The sequence below is a fragment of the Pelmatolapia mariae genome, linkage group LG14 (assembly GCF_036321145.2).
Source record: "Pelmatolapia mariae isolate MD_Pm_ZW linkage group LG14, Pm_UMD_F_2, whole genome shotgun sequence".
Classification (NCBI taxonomy): Eukaryota; Metazoa; Chordata; class Actinopteri; order Cichliformes; family Cichlidae; genus Pelmatolapia; species Pelmatolapia mariae.
This window is the reverse complement of record NC_086239.1, coordinates 37,436,606-37,457,982: the sequence shown is the minus strand read 5'-3', so window position 1 is coordinate 37,457,982 and position 21,377 is coordinate 37,436,606. Positions and strand designations below refer to the sequence as shown.

The 21,377-nt window shown below is 40.5% G+C and overlaps 1 protein-coding gene across 3 annotated transcripts in view; it reads left to right on the top strand.

Annotated features, from left to right (window-relative positions):
• The window catches only part of si:cabz01090165.1 (uncharacterized protein LOC100333421 homolog), a 400,716-nt gene that overhangs the window by 337,100 nt on the left and 42,239 nt on the right, over nt 1-21,377 (top strand). For 2 of the 3 annotated variants that reach the window (XM_063493435.1, XM_063493433.1), the window contains exons 6-11: nt 2,289-2,556; nt 5,171-5,371; nt 8,464-8,630; nt 12,830-13,070; nt 16,842-17,054; nt 17,480-17,790. In XM_063493435.1, coding sequence (XP_063349505.1) covers nt 2,302-2,556; nt 5,171-5,371; nt 8,464-8,630; nt 12,830-13,070; nt 16,842-17,054; nt 17,480-17,790 — 1,388 coding nt within the window. In that variant the 5' untranslated portion in view covers nt 2,289-2,301. The remainder of the gene's footprint in view (nt 1-2,288; nt 2,557-5,170; nt 5,372-8,463; nt 8,631-12,829; nt 13,071-16,841; nt 17,055-17,479; nt 17,791-21,377) is intronic. The other variant, XM_063493434.1, reaches the window with a different exon arrangement.

The window sequence follows — 21,377 nt, the reverse complement described above, 5'->3', positions numbered from 1 at the left end:
TTTGACTAAGCCACACCAAAACCATTCAATTTGTATTTTTGACCCATTCAGAGGTGGACTCACTGGTCCTGACAATATTTGTCACGCTTACATGTTTTATCCAAAAATCAGGAAAAGAGGGCAAATGCTTTTTCACAGCACTGTATGAGCTCATCCTCTCTCCCAGGCATCAATTACTGCTGTTCTCTAAACGCCAACAACCAACCACAAGGTGCTACTTGGCATCTGCGCCGGGAGTTCAGAATCCAGGGTAAATGTTAATGTTGTTAATGTGCGTTTTAACAAAAATAATCATATTTTGCTGACCCAAACAAGTGGACCATTCCTTCTCGGTGTCCAATATTCCCTCAGCCAGCGTGTCAAGACATTATCTGATGCCCTAGGAATGAGAACAGGTTGCATATGTATGGGCGACCATTTGAATTAATTAATTTTTTTGTCAAGTTCAAGCCTGTAGAGTTGGACTGTCCTCCATCAAAGATCAAAACCATTTTAAAACTGCAAATTAAAAAAGCACCCAGCCAAAAAAGGGAAGCGTACTTCTATTCTGATAACACTTATACACATTTGATTCAGTGTATCATGCATCTCTATGCTCTCTCTCACACCTTTACATTTATTATAATTTGGTAGTCGTCACTGACAACTTGCAGGAAACTCTGTGATAGTTAAAACTGAAACAAACTTCCAGCTTGTTTCTTTCTCTCAGCTTCCAAGCCATGCTCCTCTTTGAGCTTCATTTTTCATGCATGCTATTCATGTGCACACATTGTTACTGTACATCTTGGACATGGAATACATTTCCATAAAGATCTGAATGTATGTGGTTCGAGGAGGCACATGCTTATACTGTCACGCTGTGTTTGCTGCTGCTTCGGCCAGGTCTCTCCTTTTAAAGACATTTTGATATCAGCAGGACTTCCTGGTCAATGAATGAAACGCTTCTGTTTGATGAGTCACAGATACGACATATGAAACTTTTTCCGTTTACCCTGAGCCTGGCCCAACGTCTTTGAGATTCTCATTCACGTGACAAATTTGTGAGCTCCAGTCGGCGCTCATTATTGTTTGAACGCTTGAATTCCCATCGTGTGCACACTCCTGAATTACCCATTGACATTTGGGTGTAGTCTCAGTTGGGTTTTGAATTCTCCTCATCATTTCCATTGAATTTATCTCATTCCATTACATCTCTCTCATTAGTTGCTCACATTTAACTCCGTATCCTGCACTCTACCATGTTATGAGGACACAGACGCTTCCTCTTCTGTATTCTGTGCTGCAGGCTGAGGCACAGTTTGAATATTTCAGCACCGTAAATAAAAGAGCGCGTCTCTTTCCGCTGTTATTTGCAATCGACCTTCCTCCAGTCGCTCGGCATCTAACTCAGAAGAACTTTTCAGAGTGTGTGCACATGCGGGAGTCCACACGCATGCATGAATGAGTGTGTGCGTTGTCATGATTTTCCTTTGCGTGTGTCATTCCCGCTTTTGTGTGTTTCCCTTTTCTCTTCGTATGAATTTATTCAGGGCTCCACCGAGCTGAACTTACAAACTGAATACAGAGAAATCAATATGAATGTAAATGTATTCCTTTATTGCCATGGCTGGGAAACTTGGTTTGGTCTCATTTTTATGCACAAAAACATCTCTGAAATTTATGAAGTGAGGCAGACAACTGCACACTGTGTAATTTGTGTTCTTTAATGTTCTCTTTAGATTGCAATCATAAGAGTGCGCTGAGGTTAATTGGTCGTATGCATGCTGTTTACTTTCACTTTCCCAGGACAACTTACTCAGCGAAAAAAAAAGGAAAGTGTTGCAATAACATGCTCTTAAATTCTTTCATTTACCTCAATGTCTCTGATTCCCCTCCTGTTCCCATCTCCTTAGCCATCTGTCTCTTGTCTCCTCTCCCCTTTAATATAAAACTTTTCTTTTCTTGAAACTTTTTGTGGAAAAAGATGCATAAAAGAAATATTGCTGTGTTGCTGTGCACGGCCAAAAAAAAGCAGAAAAGAAGAAAAACACAGCAGGTTTTCTGCGGTGATGAATAATCATTTATAGAGTCATCCTGCAGTGTTTGACTGTCTTTGCTGAATAACCAACCCTTTAAATCAAACCAAGGAGCGCCGATTTGGATCAAGTGCAGTTTTTTTTCTTAATTTGATGCTCCGTGTGAGCTCTGGAAGTCATTTCCGTCCCCTGCTGGGTGTTTTTAAAGTCCAGTTTGATACTTGAGTGTGTGCTGCTGCATGAACTGATGTGTTCCTAATTTCTCTGTTGCAGCAGGAGAGCAGCCATGGATGTCATCTCCTTGCTGGTCTGCCCTCTCCTCTTCATCCTCCTGTCCTCCCTCCCCTCCTGCTCCTCGTCCATGCTGTGTCCGAAGCGGTGCACGTGCCAGAATCTGCTGCCGTCCTACACGGTGCTTTGCGCCAAGACGGGCCTCCTCTTCGTCCCGCCCAACATTGACCGCCAGACGGCTGAGCTCAGGCTGATGGACAACTTCATTACGACGCTGAGGCACCGTGACTTCGCCAACATGACCAGCCTGGTCAGAGCTCGCTTTTTTAACACCTTCACATTCGTGTTTGTACTGTAGCTACCTTCTGCCAAGCAGGCGCCACCTGGGCCGCTCCTGCCAGGAAACTCTTTTTTTAATGTTGTTTTAGCTTTGCATGAAAAAGATCACAGCAACCAAGTTATTCTAAACATTTATGTTACTGATGCCTCACATATTGATTATATTTACTCAACCGTGCTCTGTACTTATTAGCTTATTAAACAGCCTTTTGTTTACATGAATTACATTTTTTTGCACACTGAGCCAAAAGACTTGTTAAGCCATCAGAGATGAATCAGTCCCCATTATTACTTCAGTTATATTGCAGCAACAGTTCAGATTCATGCAAGATGTTATAGGTTACTAATTTTATGCTTGAATTTATTGGGAAAAGTAATCCTGTACTTCAGCATCTCCCAGCCTGCCTGACTGGATTGCTGCAGATGAACAGCAGCAGTCATTCTTAAGTTAAAAGCAACATTTTGAAGCTGCAGAGAGTTTTAATAAAACAGCTTTGATCAGCTGGAGGAAGGTTTCTCTCACCCGATTCTGCTGTCAAGTCTCAGTCACGCAGTGACATTACAATAAAGTGTTAATCATGGAACATTCTCCACATTGAACAGGTTCCAGGGTTTTACAGAGAGCACCCGGCAGAAAGGGTGTCAGAAACATCTTTGTGGTCATGTGACCTTGTTTGATGCCGTGAAATAGCTCGTTACAGGAGTTTCACTTTTTGCTAATGAACTTCTGAAAGTAACAGAGTAACTATTCCCACCTGATACTGCAGCCATCCTCCTTTTGAGGAGTTGGTGATTGACCTGCATTGGCCTGTAATTATTTGTTGTCATGGCCCATTATGTCAATTCACCTTCATTTCGTGTGCTCCTCTCTGAGTATATGTGGTGAAACTGAGAGCATAGGAGATTAGACAAAGTAATGCATGAGTAGAGAACAAGTGGCAACCTGTTCCAGGGCTGAAAAGTGAAGCCAGTGCAGTAATGCCAAAAACTGTAGTTCCTCTAATGGCCTCTTGAGGCTGGCTCCAAAAGTGAGTCAGTCCATAAACTCCCATGTTAAGACGTGAAAGGAACATGTTTACACTGAAACACATCATTACTGCAAAATGAAGTAAATACTTTAATTTAATCATCGTCCTTGTGTCTCTGTAATTTTGCAGTAGCAGAAATTAAACAGGGTGAATGATGTTTTGTTATCCCACAACAAAAACGTCTCAGCAGTTTTTAATCTGTTAATTCCTTAAACATAAAGATGCTGACCCAAAAAGCCTGTAAGTCTTTGCCAGAACCATCCAGACCTAACAAACAAAGAGCGACTGACCAGAGTGATACTTAAATACACGTTTTCTAATGCACAGAACAACACTGTGAACACTATCTAGGACAGGGTTTTGTCACACAGTTAGATCATATGTATACTAATATTTTTATTTATGATATTTGCATCTTTGTAAAACCGTCGGTCAAAAACTAGACTAATCGTGCAGCATCCTATGGCAGAAATGCAGAAATTCAGGACACCTCTATTTGAAGTACATTTACCTGACAGAAAAGAGTAACCAGTACAGAAAGAGTAAATTGCCTCACTTGAGTTCAAAATAAATTCGGAAATAAACCGTGCATCACAGATTAATGGTGTGATAGCATCTGAGGAGGGTTTGCAAGCATTCATCAGTCAGAGTAAAGAAAACTCTGAATGTGAAAGTAAGAAATGAGGCAACATGTCATGTTTATTCCACAGAGAGCTCAGAAAACATTAGGAACATCTGCCCCTTACAGAATAACATGTTGACTGAGGTGACATTTCTGATATCTTAATGGATTTCACTAATTAATCCCACCGTAATCACAGTAATGGGGGCGACGAGGCTTCACTGCACGCAGCTCAAGAAGAAAACCACCAACATCACCATATTTACGCACCAAATAGACACACTTGTCACAGCTGGAGACTTCCTTAGTGTGTGAAAAATAACTTTTCTCTCTAGTGTGAGCACAACAGCATGGAAGATGTTTGCTCACACACAAGGAAACGTGGCTCTAATCGTTTGGTGATGAGCGTGACGGAGCGCCACAGATGTCCCCTGTGATCGAGGCTCATTTCCACAGCAGATTCGAAATGTGTGGGGGCTGATTGACCCTTTCTTGGGTGTTAATAGAATATATTTTTGCATCTTTGCGCTCATATTTTGTGTACAGTGGAGGTATTAAGCAGACTGCTATTCCTGACCTCAGCAGCGAGCTTTTTAATGATAGCTTTAAGTATAAATGGATACCGGACTCATTCATTGACCCATTGTACTCTCACGTTAATTACTAGTATCATTCATGAAAAAATGTGGAAGGTTAAATACAAGTTTAATCTCCACAGACCCGCAAGTTCAGCCTGCTCAAACTAAACATTATATCTTAAGTGGTGACTCATAAGCTATCCCTTACCTCCCTACGCAGAAATATGCCAAAGTGAACCTTATTAGATTGCTTTTATCCATTTTGCACCATTTTTGAGTTGGCAACAAACAATGTGTTGGTGTTTTACATGAAAATGGGTCATTTAATGTGGATCTTGTGTTTTCCTGCATGTCCAGATCCACCTGACACTAAGTCGAAACACCATCAGCCAGATCAGGCCGTACACCTTTGCCGATCTCCAGGACCTCCACGCCCTCCACCTGGATGCCAACCGCCTCACCGTGCTGGATGACTCTCACTTCCAGGGCCTGGTGAACCTGAGGCACCTCATCCTGGCCAACAACCAGCTGCACAGTATATCAGAGGGAGCCTTTCAGGTACTAAAGCATAGCTGAACATCCAGCTCATGCAGAGAAAATATATATTTTTTAAATATGTAAAAATATTTTAACTCTTATTAAACCAGTAAAGAAACTCTGGAGAACAGAAATCACCATCTTGATCGTGTCCTCAAAGACACATGAAGAAGAACTTTTTGTTTAATTTAATTTCATATCAGAAATTGGGCCATAATCTAGACACATAAATAAAACTACAGGGACACAAACGTCCATTTAACCTCGGACATTAAGTAGCTTTAAAATTATGATTTCAATTTAAAAAATAATCCTAGTGGTCCTACAAATTAAGCTCTGCTTCTCAATACGCAAAACCATTTCACAGTGTAATTAAGAACTTGCTCTGAAAATGAACAAAATCACTCACATAAAGGATGCAAAACTCTTGGAAGTGTTTAAATTGCTCTTTCTGCTGCCACCAGCTCCTCTGGGTAAGCCCAAATTACACTAACAAAGTGTAACAAAGTGTTTTAAATCCAACAAATTTTAATCGGTGCTTTTAACATTCGTTGTCAACCAAGCGTTCACACAAAGAGCCGTTTTCCAAGATCGTGAGTGGAAAAGTTATTGCAAAGTCATTAATGAAAAGTTTCAGTGCTGAGGGTCAAGTGTTGTGTGAGAAGGAGACAACATTTTTGGCTCTAACTCGAAAGTCCAGCAAAAGCAGCCAGCCCTGCCTGCCTGCCTCACTCTGCCGCCCAGCTGGACACCTTTTTAATAACCCGGTCCTAGAATAAACCGTGTCCCCCGTCTTGATGATGCTGTCCTTTCTCTGCTCATTAAAGGACTAAAAGTGTCCCCTCAGGACTGGCTCACAGACCTCTGCTGAAATTTCATGAAGATAAACTAGAGTGGCGTGAACTCTGACCTCACTAATGGATTGGACTGTCTGAACTTGAATCCGAACCTCACTGCTCCGCTCTCACTCGCTGTATCAGAAAGTGTCTCATTTCACACATGGCATTAACCCTCTCCTCCTCCCTTTCCTCCTTCGTGTCCCTCTCACTTTCAAGATTTTATTATCTAAGAATAAGTTCTGTTTCTCCAACTAAATCATAATAATAACTAAAAGTTGATTTTACTAAAAGTCCCTTGAGATCCAGCACTCAGAGTCAATTTCCACTAAATGTAGTTTAATACAAGTGTTTTCAAACATCCTGCAGACAGCACACAAAAAAGATAATTTTTTTGTCCATATGCATAAAAATATCAACACACTGTCACTTGACAAGACTTCAGTGTATATTTTGTTTGCAGCTGTCCAATCACAGTCAGTCACTGCCAGGTAATATACATGAAGACCGTCTTCTTCTTTAAGTCTAATATACAACACTGCGATTACATATTAGGATTAGCTTAGAAGATCCCGTTTCTGTCCTCTGCTCTCTGTTTTGCTCTGTGTGAGGCTAACAGGGGGCACAACCAGCACACTGCAACTGCACAATTGCAAGAGTCTGAAACGTAAAAATCAAAGCAGCAGTTTTTGTTTCGGTGGATCCATGCTGCTTCTCTCTCACATGCAGAACGTGTACAAAAGGTACAAACATGGTCAGTGTGTGCAGGTGTGGTTATATCTGAATGCGTTATGTGCAGGAGCTTCCAACATCCATCCATCCTTCCATCTTCTTCCGCTTATCCGGGACCGGGTCGTGGGGGCAGCAGCAGAACACTGAGGCGTTCCCAGGCCAGCTGAGAGATATAATCTCTCCAGCGTGTCCTGGGGCCTCCTCCTGGTGGGACATGCCCTAACACCTTACCCAGGAGGTAGCCAGGAGACATCCTTGTGAGATGCCCGAACCACCTAAACTGGCTCCTTTCGATGTGGAGGAGCAGCGGCCGTACTTCTCACCCTATCTCTAAGGAAGAGGCTCCAACATAGATAAATATAATGTATTAACACAATACGCTAACCTTGATCTACTCTCCCTTATTTTCTGTCATATAAACAAGTATAGAATTTCACAATGGCAGATAGCCAAACTTTATAACAATGTGTTCAGTTTGTGTACAAATCCTGGTAATACTGTGAGCCTAACACTGAAGCGAGCAAACAAAAATCTGTTAAATGGGAACACATGACAAATGTCATCTTCATTTGTAAGCTATTCGTTAGCATGCTGAACGTGGCTGAGATCGTCGTCTACTGGCTTTGGGGCATGATGGTAGGAAACTCCAGTCCCCACTGTGAAAACCAGTTATTTCAAGCACCGATTTCCCACCATTAAACTGCACATAAACAGTTATTTTCAGCAGTTTGAACAAAATCAGTCATTTTCTTGAGAGGACAGTCGTGGAACGGAGACAAGTTGGGACTCGTGTTCTGCCGTCTTTGAACTTCTCTTCACGCCTCTTAAAGTTTCTTTTGTCAGTGAGAAATGAGATTCCCTTTGTTGAAAAAGCAATAAAGCATAGATTATTGTAATGAGAATCAAGGCATTGTGACACTCAAACACTGTCCTGATTGTGTGAATTATGAGAGCAATTACAGCAGCAGCAACACTTTAGCTGATCACCAGGTTTTTATTGTGCTCCTTCAATCCAGCTTCATCTTCTTCTCCGTCTTTGTGTTTTTGCTCGTTGTAATGTGTGCTGACTCGTGACATTTCATCTATGTCCACATTATGAGAATTGTTTAGAGGCAATTAGAGAGAAGAGCCTGGTTTGGAGTGTACACCACTGACCGGAGTAACTGATTCCATTTTTTCTTTGTTTGGATTCGATTCCCAGAAAGATGATTCTGTTCATCTGGACGTTCCATTCTTTCTATTTCTACATTTGTATCTTTTCTTATCATACCAAAGATTTTCTTTGTACTTATTTCCCCCACTTTTGTTGGAAATGGAAACTTGTGTATTTTTTTCTGTTGGGCCTTCCTTCTTTTCTTCCCTTTTTTATTTGCAATTTTCATTTTCATGTCTTTTCCATTTTTTATCCTTCTTATTTATTATCTGTCTCTTTACCCTTTTACTTCCGCACTTGAAGATAAAGCAAAGTCATGCTTGTTTTTTTAAATTATACCACTTGGAGCATTTAACGTCACTGATAGCATCCTGCCTCTGTCGCCCTCACAGGACTTCCTGGAGACTCTGGAGGATTTGGATCTGAGCTACAACAACCTGGTGGAAATCCCCTGGGACACCATTGCTTTGCTCGTCAGTGTCAACACCCTCAGCCTGGACCACAACCTCATAGAGAGCGTCCCAGAGGGAATCTTCTCCAACCTGCACAAACTGGCCAGGTCAGGATCACATAACACTGCAGTGCAGCAGCCTGCCTGGGTTTGGCTGGAAGTGGGAAAATGAAAGCTCCAGCTTTATTTAATTTAAACTGCCAAATACCATTCACCTGCACTTACACAAACCAGTATCACAACAAAACGTGTAATGGACATGCAGAAGTTGCGTTCCCAGCAGGGGTAGATAATATATTTAAAGCCACGAAGTCTCTAATGAGCAAGAAACGTATGCACATTTCAGGGTCCTTGGATTAATATGTCTATCCATGTAAATGAGTTAATAATGGCTGTTTAAACATCTTCCAGTGATTATTTACATGTTGGCTTGAAATAAAAGATCTTCCTCTTCTGTTTCTGCAACTTAATGCAACGTCTTCATGTGTGTGCATTTCGAATTTTGGAGAAGCAAAGCGTGAAATGGACACATGGACCAGCGTGTCTATTACACACATGGTCTACCTAACGCGTGAGGAAACATTGTTCAAAAGTATAAAGTTATTGCATCAGCAACACATGCATATAACATCCAAGAAGTCCCGTTAGTTTGTGCGGGCAAAGCGAGCCGGCTTAGGACTGCTTTATGTTATATTTGTAATTATTTATGATGAATACTAATGACCAGTAGAGGAAACAAATGTATTTTTTTTTTGAAAGGGGAGGAGCTTCAGGTTGCTTGTCAAGTTTGGAGAGTGTAGAAGATGATCCAAATGAAAAAGAATCTTGGGACTCTAAACCTTAAAAGCCTCACCAATCCATCCATCCATCCATCCATCCAGCCATCCATCCATCCATCCATCCATCCATCCATCCATCCATCCATCCAGCCATCCATCCATCCATCCATCCATCCATCCATCCATCCATCCATCCATCCATCTTCGTGAGAGAACAGTCTATATATAGGTGCTCAGACAGCCCTCATCCCACAGTCTCTCTTTAGCTCTTCTGGGGTATTCCAAGGCTTTCCCAAGCCAGCTGGCTTGCCCTATGTCTGCCCCGATGACACCATCAGAAACCAGCTGGCAAAGACAGTGAAACATGCAGCAGCTGAAGAACCCAATATGCTGTTAAGACATGAACATTTCTGGTTAAATATGCTTGAGATAGAAAGGAAGAATTATAACAACTGTGGAAAAAATTCATAGTATTAAAAAATTCGTTTCTAGGAAGATTATTTAAAGCTGCCATCATTCCAGTGACAGAAATATCTGAATGGATGAAGAATAAAAGGCTTATTAAAAGAGTTCTTTCCTCCTGCCAGAGTACACATTATATGCAGGAGTTTTTATTTGCACTGAGGCTTTAAAATTAAAATAAACCATGTAAAATTATGTTTTATTAATACATGCACACACACACACACAACTCAGAGGGCTTTACATATTTATATATATGTCTTAATTCTTCTGAGTTTCTTTTACGATATGGTGGAACTAAAATCACACAGCAAATCCTTCAGTTTTAAACCTCATTTTAATGGAAATTAAGCCTTTGAGTATCAGCTCGCTTTGGAGGAAAACTGTTCAACAGCTCTATGCTCTGAACCTGAGAAATGCCCCCTATGACCTGGACTGTATTACACCTTCACCTGAGCAGCTGCAGGTTCAGCATTTTGCCTGCAGGCACGTCAGTATTGGACGATCGTAATTGTTGCAGCCCTCATTCAACGGGGATTTGAAATAGTGACCTGGACTCCTTCTCTGCAGGGCAGACTTCTTCTCCATGTCTCTGTTCTTAGAGCTGGTTACACACTGTGTAAATGTTTGCAGTGCTCTGTGCTCTCCAGTCCCAATCCAAACTGCAGAAAATCTTATAATTGACTGATAAATGCCAACATCGCATTAATGCTCTTATTATATGGGGAGTAAATTCAGTCAAGAGGCACAAAATGCCATTTAAAGCTCATTAACAGTGATCACTCATTTATGTGTAAAAGGGAAAAAACAAACAGAAGATAAATAGTCTTTAAAACACGGCTGAAATTAATGTTTTTTGGGAAGAAGGATACAATTCTTTAAAGAAAATTAATGAAACGTCTAAATGCTCTTGCATCATGGTCAAGCATGTGATTCACAACAGGAGACCTGTCTAAAAGCCAATGAATCACCAGTGACAGCTCCCCAATCAAAATGCTGTTTTTATGCTGAAGCTAGTTTAGGCTTTAAAATTTCCTCTTATGTGTGACATAATTTTCCCTCAACTGACACAAAATAACATTTAAAGCTTATTAGCAGAAATCAGTTTTCATTTAAGTCCCTGACTGACATTTTAAAGGCAACTATGGATAAATATTCATGCATTTTTTAAAGGTTCAATTAGATATTTTTGCCCTGCAGACACATTTATTTTGTCAGTGTTTGTTGGTGCACAGGAGAACATTTGCCTCCACATATATTTTACACCACAAGCTTGCTGCACATGAAATAACATAATTGAAATTTGTCAAGTGCAGATTGTGCGCTGCTGTCGCAGCTATTAACTTCTTGTTAAGTCATCGTTGTTGGTGAGTATTTCTGCGGGGACTTTCTAAAGGGAAATACACTTTCCTGTATTTGTTGCTGACAGCAGTGAAAGCTTGACTCTCCTGCGTTATTACCGGGCCCAATGTTTTGCTGAGGAAAATTACTATTCAATCCTCAGAGACGACGAATGGCTGATGGAAAAGCCACCATGGAATATCTGTATGTTGTTAGGTCTCTTCCTTCTGATGTCGCTTTGTGGTGCGGTCACAAGCTTTAATTTCAGATTTTCTACATGTTGTTTGGAACGTGTGAGAAGACTACAACTGCCTTTGATGTCACTCGTGAGTCTGTGTGTTGGATCGGACAAAAATTGTGCACCATTTTTCTTACCATCTATTTTCTAGTGCTGGTACGGGTGTGGACTCGCATTTTTATAGTACTTTTCATACAAATTAGACCATAAAGCACATTTAAGCACACACTGATTCTCTATGAGTAAGCATTTGGCAACAGTGGGGAGGAAAAGCTCCCTTTTAACAGGAAGAAACCTCCAGAATGCAGGCAAAGAGAGAAAATGCAAACTATCTCTATCTCACCTCACATTTGTCAGTGTCCTGCTCCACTCTCCCTTCATTCATGACCACTATGAACAAACCCTGCGATACTTGAACTTCTCCACTTGGGACAGCCACTTTTCACCACCCAGACTACTCCACCATTTACTGGCTAAGAGCTGCAGCCTCTGATCCCTTCAGGGATCACCATCTTAACGGGATGGAGGGAATTATATCCTGAAGTGATTCTGAGAACTATGTTATTAGGGCAAGTTGCTCCTGTTAAGCTTTCCCAAAGCAAACTGGTTCTGGGTGAATGGTCAGACTAAATGTGACTCAGAAGTGAATACAAAAACAAGGAACCACGTCACTCTGCATGTCACAGGAGTCACAGGAATGGGGCACCAGTATTCCTGTCTCCCACAAGAGCCACATAGGCCCATTTTCCTCCAGCACAGGCGAGGGCAGTCTCATCCAGGGGGGTAAAGGAGCCCACTGGTGTATGACAGATACTGGCTCACCTCATCACATGACACTGGGTTTGGAGGCAATCTTCTACATACAAGGGTTATTCTCTGTGTATGTTTGAAGATTTACATGCTTTTTGAAATGATTGTGGCTTTTATTTTTTTATTTAACTGTAAGTGATTGAATCGGTCCATTTTTTAAAGACTGAATTTCTCCTCAGTGGCAGCCAGAGAGGGAAAAAAGACACATTTTTCTCAACTTTACAGACTTTTCTTTTATTTCTAAAATAAAATGTGTGGAAACACTGTTGAGATTAATAACCTTCTGCAGACATTTATGATTCTTTTAACTACAATCCAACAAGACAGAAGAGCAGAAGTGCTGGCTGACCGAGTGCAGCCGTGTTCAGCTCCCCTCCCCACACTTTCTCCCTTATCGTTGGCCTTTCTCTCCCCTCTTCCTTCCATCCCTCTATCTCACCTTTGGACATGTCCACCCACCTGATCGATGAACTACCCATCTCCTCTCCTCCCACTTCATCCACTCAGAATTTCACCACATTTATAATAAATATTATTTTGTTTCTGAAGAAGTCCGCTGATCAGGATCATGGCATGGATCTTCTTTTAATCTCCAGAATGTTCAAAGCTTTCATTAAAACTGCCAAAAAAATAACTGTGATGGAAAAATATGAACTCTATCTGTGTTGTGTCACCAGGCTAGACATGACCTCTAACAAGCTGAAGAAAATACCTCCAGACCCACTGTTCCTGCGGATCCCGGTGTACGCCAAGATGAAGGGCTCTCCTCTTACAGCGCTGGTGCTGAGTTTTGGCGGGAACCCTCTGCACTGTAACTGTGAGCTGGTTTGGCTTCGCAGGCTGACCAGAGAGGACGATCTGGAGACCTGCGCTTCACCTAAAGACCTGGCTGGCAAATACTTCTGGACCATAAGAGAGGTTTGCTGAAGCTATTGTGTATTTTAAAACCTGATTTTGAAACCTTGTGAATTAACACACTATGATGTTGTTTGTTAACTAAAGCAAAAGCAACATAAAACACACTATTTTATTTAAAATTTTTTTAACAATGTCTTAAGCCAAAGTAATTAAAACATACGTCAGAAATGTAACATCTGCAATTTGCTAAACCTCTACGAGTGTTGACACATTTTTACCTTGATGTAATTCTTTTTGTTGCAGACTCCAGCTTTTTGGCTGTCATCATGCTGCTTATTATAGCCACAGGTCTTATAAAGTGGCCACACCACAATAATATTTAAAAAAAAAAATCCAAATCTACCCATAGAGCTGTTATAAACGGTTATGTTGGTTATAGAGACCAAAACCATTTTTATATTAGGCTCTAAGCATTTCATGGCAGTGAGAGGAACTGCAGTGTTGGCATTACTTTTATGCCCTGAGGAGGTTTCTACTGTGTAAGAACAAATTCACTACTGTTGGTAATAAATTCTAGATAATTTATAAGAATGCATTTTTTTAATAACAGTCTAAAGTGTATAAACATGGAGGGCATACTTAATGAGCTCCAAGTCACCATTACCCTTAATACAAACCAAAAATATATATTTTTTTAAATATTTATCGTGCCATTCAGTGTTTTTGGTGCCTTGAACCATTAAACCACAGAGCAAAATTTGATTTTCTGCTGCTTTAACTTAAGCCCTCAGTGGAGACATAATCACGTTCTTTCTCAAGGACATATCAGCAGGCCAGACGGTTGGTGTCACAGCGGAGTGAACCTTCTGCTGAAAGTGTGGAGTCATGGAGTTTGGTCTGCAAAAATGCATTAGAAAGACTGAGTTTCATTATATTATATGGTAGAGGAAAAGTTGAGGCTTATGTTCCAGCAAAAACCCAGGATATGGTTTATTAAGCCACAGTGATCAAGCACTTATCCATATACATGTATTATTATTGGTTTATTTAACAGAGACACCACACATTAAATAAACATTACAGCGAATGTGGCGACAAAGCTATTTTTCATCCCTGGAGAGTCCCTGGAGACTTGTTACAAAGTGCAAACCAATACAATAGAACAAAAGCTTTTTTTAAATAAAATATAAACAGGCAGAAAAATAAAAGATGTTAACTCTAACAGTGCCTACATAACATCAGAAATCTTTCTACTTTTACAATGAACACATCTCTGTCATTCAGTATGTTTGCAGTCCTGATCATTTTCCCAACAAAGTAAGCTTTCTCTTGTTAGCCTTGTTATATTTAACACTGTGATATGTTAGAAAACTGCATTAGCTCACTGCAACACACACAGTTTCTCCTGAAAGTAAAACTGTAAAAATAATCACTATTTCAGCAAACATATGAACTGTGCCATTATCATCACTGACAATTTATTGTTGCATATTTATATACTTCTACTACTTTTCACAGTAAATCATAAAAGAGCAATGCTGAGCTGAATCATCCATCTAAAATCAAGCATACTTATATATATATATATATATATATATATATATATATATATATATATATATATATATATATATATATATATACAACAGGTTCTCATCCCAAAACGTAACACACAACACAGCCAATGTCGTATTCAGAAACACGAGGAAACATGAGAACCATTTGGAATGAATCTACACATGTACATTTATTTTACTTTCTCATTGTGAATCGCTTTGGAAAACACTATTTAATGATTAATGTTAGGGATAAGGTTATGGTTATGGTTAGGATTAAGATTAGGGTTAGGGCTGGAAAACACGGCTGGAACATGTGTTACTGCCGGAGAGTCATTCTATTGGACTCCATCCACAGTCCGGCGCGTATCATAGGGATGCAGAAGGTTACCTTTCGCGGTTTTATGGGACGCCTCGGGACGTGACAAATCGTCAGTATGTTACGCGTTGGGAGTGAGAACGGTCTCATATATAAATATGATTTCAAATACAAAAACATAGTTTTACCAAAAGCTTGAGATTGTTTGTGTCCTCGTTCGAGATGGATTGGTTCATTTTGAACATTAAACTTTACTGTCGTCTTGTCAGTTTGGCAGATTTGTTGTTGTTGATGTGACATATCTTACAGTCTAAACCTAAGCAGAGGAACGAAAAGAAATGTGAAAGTAAAAAGTTATGGTGGTTTGTAAAAAGTACATAACACAATGGTACCCATGTGACATGCACATCTGTGGCTGAAAACACTGCAGATTGCATTAAAAGTTGACTTTACAGAGCCACAAACAGCAGCTCGAGATTTTAGTGTAGTGTAATTTTAAGGCATGTGCCCGGCAAAAGAACTGCTGTGATGTCATTGGTGTATGAGGACACAGGCATCCATGACAGTTTGTAGTCTTTCTGCTCACTTCACGTATACATTTTGAACTAAGAAGAAGACAGAAGACAAGAGCATTTCTACACTAACACGTGACTCTAGTATCTACAACCTGAAAGGCCATAATAATACACTTTTTTTTTCTCTTTCATGTTTGTATATTAATGCATTAATATCATATTATAAAAGGCAGAAAAAAAACAATAAAGAGCACATCTGCTGTTCCTGCTGGTGTTAAAACTGAGGACACCAGATTTAAAAAAAAAACAATAAAAGTTTAAGTTGTTCCCTTAAAGTGACTGATACCAAGCACTTTTTTTTACCTGGATAATAGTAAGTGGAGGTGCACTGTGAGGTGAAGATAGGATTAATTGGTATCATTTTAAAGAGGATGATGTACAGACCTTTGATTCACCAAGAATAGTTGTGTTCCTCTGTGAGAGAGGTGCTGTATGATAACTCTAAGAGGATTAGCCTCGTGAAGAGGTTTGTCCTGAGACCACTGTGTCACCAAAGTGAGTGGGCATATTAATACTCAGAGAGTTAATAGCCTCTTTGCCATTGCAAGAACAAAAAACCCTCCACAGTTTCCAACAAAGGTCAGACATTAGCAGTCGGTCAGCAAGGGAATTCCTGCTTTGGCATCAGCTCGGCTACTCTTTCCATCTGCTCTGTTTCTGTTGGTACTAGTTGAATTTAGTGGGACAAACAGGATATTTTGTTCATCCACTTCTGTAAGGCAAGTGAACGAGTATTCATACTAGTTTTCATTCAATGCCCTGACTTCACATTCTCCTACTTTCACACTTTCACATGCTCACGCTGGGAAACAACCCAATTCAATCACAGTCTTTTACCCTGAGATTCACAGAAGCAATTGAGGGTCAAAATGTAATACAGGACTGAAAGGCCCTAGTGGTTTATTTGACGCTCCAGCCCAGCGGTCATCAGGTCAGCAATCATCTCTGCTGGTAAAAAAAAGACCCAAGAAGGACCCTGAAAAAGGTTTGGAGACTTGCTGAGTAGTAGGAATGATGAGTAAGCCCCGATAAGCCTCGGCTGCCCCTCCTTGGCCTCGCAGTAATACTCCACCAGGGTTTTGGTTGGCTTTACACAGGCTTAGGTGCCAGTGGGTGGGTTTTAAATAATGCAAGGGCTGAGAAACTCTGAGATCTCTTAATCTTAATGTGCAAACAACCAAACTCCTTCTGCAACTCTGCTGTTGGAAGAATACACTGCTGGTGTTAGCAGAAGCAGAAAAATGTATTGTTTTTCATGAAAAGATGCACTTTAATCCCACTGGATACATTTCACCTGTTCCATCTGTTGTTTACCGATTTAGCTGTATCTATCTAAGAATTACATTTCTGGATAAATGAGAGTTCATGTCTCCCCTCACAGGAGGAGTTTGTTTGTGAGCCACCAATGATAACGCGCCACACCTCCAAGATGTTTGTAATGGAGGGTCAGGAAGTCAGCCTGCGATGCAAGTCCATCGGTGACCCTGAGCCGTCGACACACTGGGTCAGTCCAGATGGGAAGTTGATTGGAAACACATCGAGAACAATCTGCTATGAGAATGGTTCCCTTGACATTCTCAAGGCCTCCGTCAAGGTAGAGAAGCACTTTCATTTTCAAGGAATATAGATATGCAAAGGTTTATTATAAATGTGCTAGATTAATGCTGCATCAGGAAGTGTAACTGGCGCTGGTGCCTTCATTTTGTAGAATAGTAACTCATTTAAAATTGGTTTGATACAAGATTGTCACTAAACAAGCTATTTTTGTTCAAGCCTGTTAAAAAAACAGACAAATTGTGGTTTGTAAATTTAAATTTGCATGATGTGCATTTTGGTACACATATGTATCAGACAGCTTTTACTAAAACAACCTATTTTGATTAATTTATTAAAGAAAACATACATTACTATATGAAAACAAAATAACTATAAAAATAATGTTCATTATAATTTGGATTTATGGGGTTGATAATTTGGATAAATGTTGGCTTTTCTCTTATCTTTTTAAATGATTTCTAGGATTCTGGAAAGTTCACCTGTATAGCGTCCAATGCTGCCGGGGAGGCCACTGCTCCTGTCGAGTTAGTCGTGAACCCTTCTCCACACTTTGACCCCAAGCTGGACCCTGACCCGGGGCCTTCAGACATCCCTACGTCCATCAAATCCAATATCAGCGGAGGCCAGGCCCGCTCTGACCAGCACAGGGTCAGCGTGTCGGATCTGACGTCCAGCTCTGCCACCATTAGATGGCCTCCACAGAACCACATACCAGGAGTGCGCATGTACCAGATCCAGTACAACAGTTCCACGGATGATATACTCATATACAGGTAAGAAAAAGATAGCGCATGCATGTTGATGGATGAATGGATGGATGGATGGATGGATGGATGGATGGGTGGGTGTTACTGTGTTTATTACTGCCTTGCGCTGAAATACCTTGAACTGGGCAATAAAACAGTCCAGTGTAGAAACCCCAGTGGAGTCTTTGTGTCTGCTGCTCCTACATCATCAGCTCCTTTTGGACCACAGGTTGGTCACACTGGACATCATGGAAACCTTGTGACCTCAGTTCAGTTGTTTTGTTAATGTTTTACACATAGCAAATTGGCACCATTCCTACAACCAAACAACAACATCTGCACAGATTTACCAGCATATGTTCCTTGAATATAGTTTGTTATATTAGGGATTATGTCTGTCTGTCAGGCTGATGTGCTCATTGAGGGTTTTAGTTCTTGCTGAAGGGTTCAGTTTTTCTGATGCTATCCTTCCAGAGGCCTGGTTCCAAAGACATGCATGGCTCTCATGGAACTGTGCAAACTTGTTCTGTTGCTCTTGATGAAGGAACAACTTAAACTTAAACCTTTTCACCTTGTTAGTGGTGTGTACTAAGCTAACCCGGGTCTCTTCTGCAGGGTCTTGCAACTGTAGTTAGGAGACTTTCATGGTGTCTGTTTGGAGAGTACAAGGTCAAGAGATCTTAGAGTGGCCAGGTCACACAAGGCCACACGCTGTAAGATCAGAGCAGTGGAAGACCTGCCTTCTCACCTCAGGGGTGAAAGTAGAAAGCAAAAGAAAAATGAAGCAACTGGGATTTTGTCGACCTGGAGTTGGAGGGTGGGCAATCGGCTGTGAGGTCAGTTTCTTGATCACAAATATGCAAATTGTCATAACCATTGATTTTCATTTGCCTTTCTGTGAGTCCATCTGCTTTTTTTGACGGCACCTATATCCACTTTATAAATTTTACTCCAGGGTGTTACCTCCTGTCACCATACTGCTTGCATACCGTGTATCCAGCAATTTACTCATTGCACTCATTCAGCAGAAAGGTGGTTGCTTCTGGACTTCCAGGGTGCCAAGGTAACACTGTAGGCATGAAGCATGAGATTGCAAGTATGATGCAGGGTGTCATTCATGAGCTACTAGCATTGGGTTCAGCTGTTGTGTAGCTAGAAGTCATGTGTGAAGTGCTGCATATGGCGGTCTCTGTGTGGTAGTAGCTAAAATTTCTTCTAAGAGAGTGTATGACATGTTGTTTTGTTCATGTTTTGATGTGTAAGTTGACAGAGTGGTGAGTTTGTTAAGTAATTGTGTGTATGTTCACTCTCACCGCTTCATTCGGCTGTTTGTGTTTGTGCTACAAGCCGCAAATAAGGGCAGAAAGTGAGAGCAATTTCTCTTCTGTCTGACTGCTCAAAACACACATCATCCCTGAGTGGGCAGTTATAAGCATATTCTCCACCATATTGGAGGCTGTTCAGGGTGTGGGGAAGGGAGCGGCTCACTGAGAAACAAAGAGGGAGTAAACTGAGAAACTGATTTGGATTCAGGCAGCAGATATCAGATCAGCACTTTAGCTCCAACATTTCAGTTGGAGGGTGTAATGACATTGTCACAATAAGTGGTATTAATTTGGTCCTTAATCCATTTCCTGGAGGATTCAAATGTAGACAGAAAAAAAGCCCAGCATAGGGCAAACAACTGCTAATAAAGACATTCACGCAAGGGTCTTTATGGAGAAGTGTGGCTCCTCAGCATGATTCAGCCATCAGACAGGTGTAGACAAAGGGGGGAAAAGTGATAATGGAAGATAAGATGAAGTCAGACTCATCCTGCTGGGAAATCAGGAAGCTGCAGCAGCCAGCAGAGCTGCAAACCCCAACGTGTAAAAAAGAGCTGATAGTATAACATTCAAGAAAATATAAATAGAGAAAGAACAGCAAAATGATGTAGACTATCAAAACATCTTTTACTATTTTTGCATAACGAAAAATGTCTTTGTGAAAGAGTCAGTGTAACTGCAGATGGAAAACAAGTCCTGCTACAATAGTTATATTTTAGCAATGTAAACTAGACATGAATAGTGAAATGGTAATGAATTAATCTATGTAATGCATTTTATGTAACACTTTGTGGAAAAGGTAAATAAGCAGCTCATCCTCGATGATGGAATCTTAATCACCAGATGTGGTTTTCTTAGGGAGTTTTCGGCTTTTGAGTGTTGGTCGGCTTAAAGCCCACAATTCTGAGTGACCACCGGCTGATCCCATTAGCCACTTAGCCAGTGTGGTCACCTAGCAACATCATCCAGAATGCATAATTGAGGGTCATTATGAAACATTTCCAGGGGTGACAGATGACAGTTTGAAATGTGGCCGCAGCCTTAATTCTCATTTTGACCAGACACCAATGACATGAATGTGACAATTTTCTAGCCTACAAATGGAGAGAGCACTTTTAGCATCCAAACGCATAATTTCAGATTGAACTGTGGGGGTGATGTGATCATTTTCCCCATGACCAGGACAGCATTGTGCTCACAGCTGAGCGCTGAAGCCAGGCAGGATGATGTCAGCAGGCTAAACGAGATGCCACAGCCCACTCAAACATATTGATTTCTTTTTATCTCCACCCAAAAGAGGACTGCAGTATATAACAATGACTCAAAACACGTGCTCATTGTAATCTGTTATTTCTTTGACTCTAATTAATTAATTTAATATGTGAGTAACCTCTAAAACTGTTGCTATTGTGATTGTAAATGTGTCGAGTTGCAAAAACAATATAGTCAGAAAACGTCATGGATTGTGTTATGCATTAAACTTTATTTATTAAACTTTTATTTAGTCTTAAATTCACAATAACCATTGTTATTAATATATCTATGAGTGGAATTTATCAGTTGAACATAACAGTGTATGTCATAAATATAGACTGCAGAAATGCACAGCATCTGTGCAACATCATCCACTAGGTCGTGAAATTCTGCATTGAGGATTCAAATTTTGTTTCTATTTTTTGTTTGTCTTTTAAAGAAATATTTGCAAAATGTGTAATATGAAAGCAAAAATATTTACACAGACTTTAAGCACAATTAACTACATATCAAATGATTTAGATTTAATAAAGCTCAGATGAATTTTTATAGTTGGGCTGCTGCTTTCCTTCTTAGCTTAAAATCATGCAAAAAACAAATATATATAAGGAAGGAGAAAAGGACTTCTAACAATTGTCTAGACAGACTGATCAAGCTGGAAAGAAGCTGATGGATGAAGAAAACAGAAGAGCAGAGGATGGATGCAGGAAAGATAGTTGATCAGGAAGAGCAGAGAACTAAGAAGGAGGAAGAGTGGACAGGTGGTTGGTACAGATGACATACCTGTGAAGGTATATGCAGGAAGGAGAGCAGTAAACTCTTTCACCAGATTGCTTAACACAATGTTGGAGAGGTCACAATTGTGTGAATTATTTGTACATGTATGAGGACAGCGAGACAATGGTGAGGTAGGAGTGACAGATGGGCTTAAGGTGGCAGTGGGGTTACATCCGGGAGCAGCTACAAGCTCTAGAGGTCGTGATAAGTTTTAATTTTTGCGGTCAACCAGGATGCATTAGACAAGGAAGGCTAAAT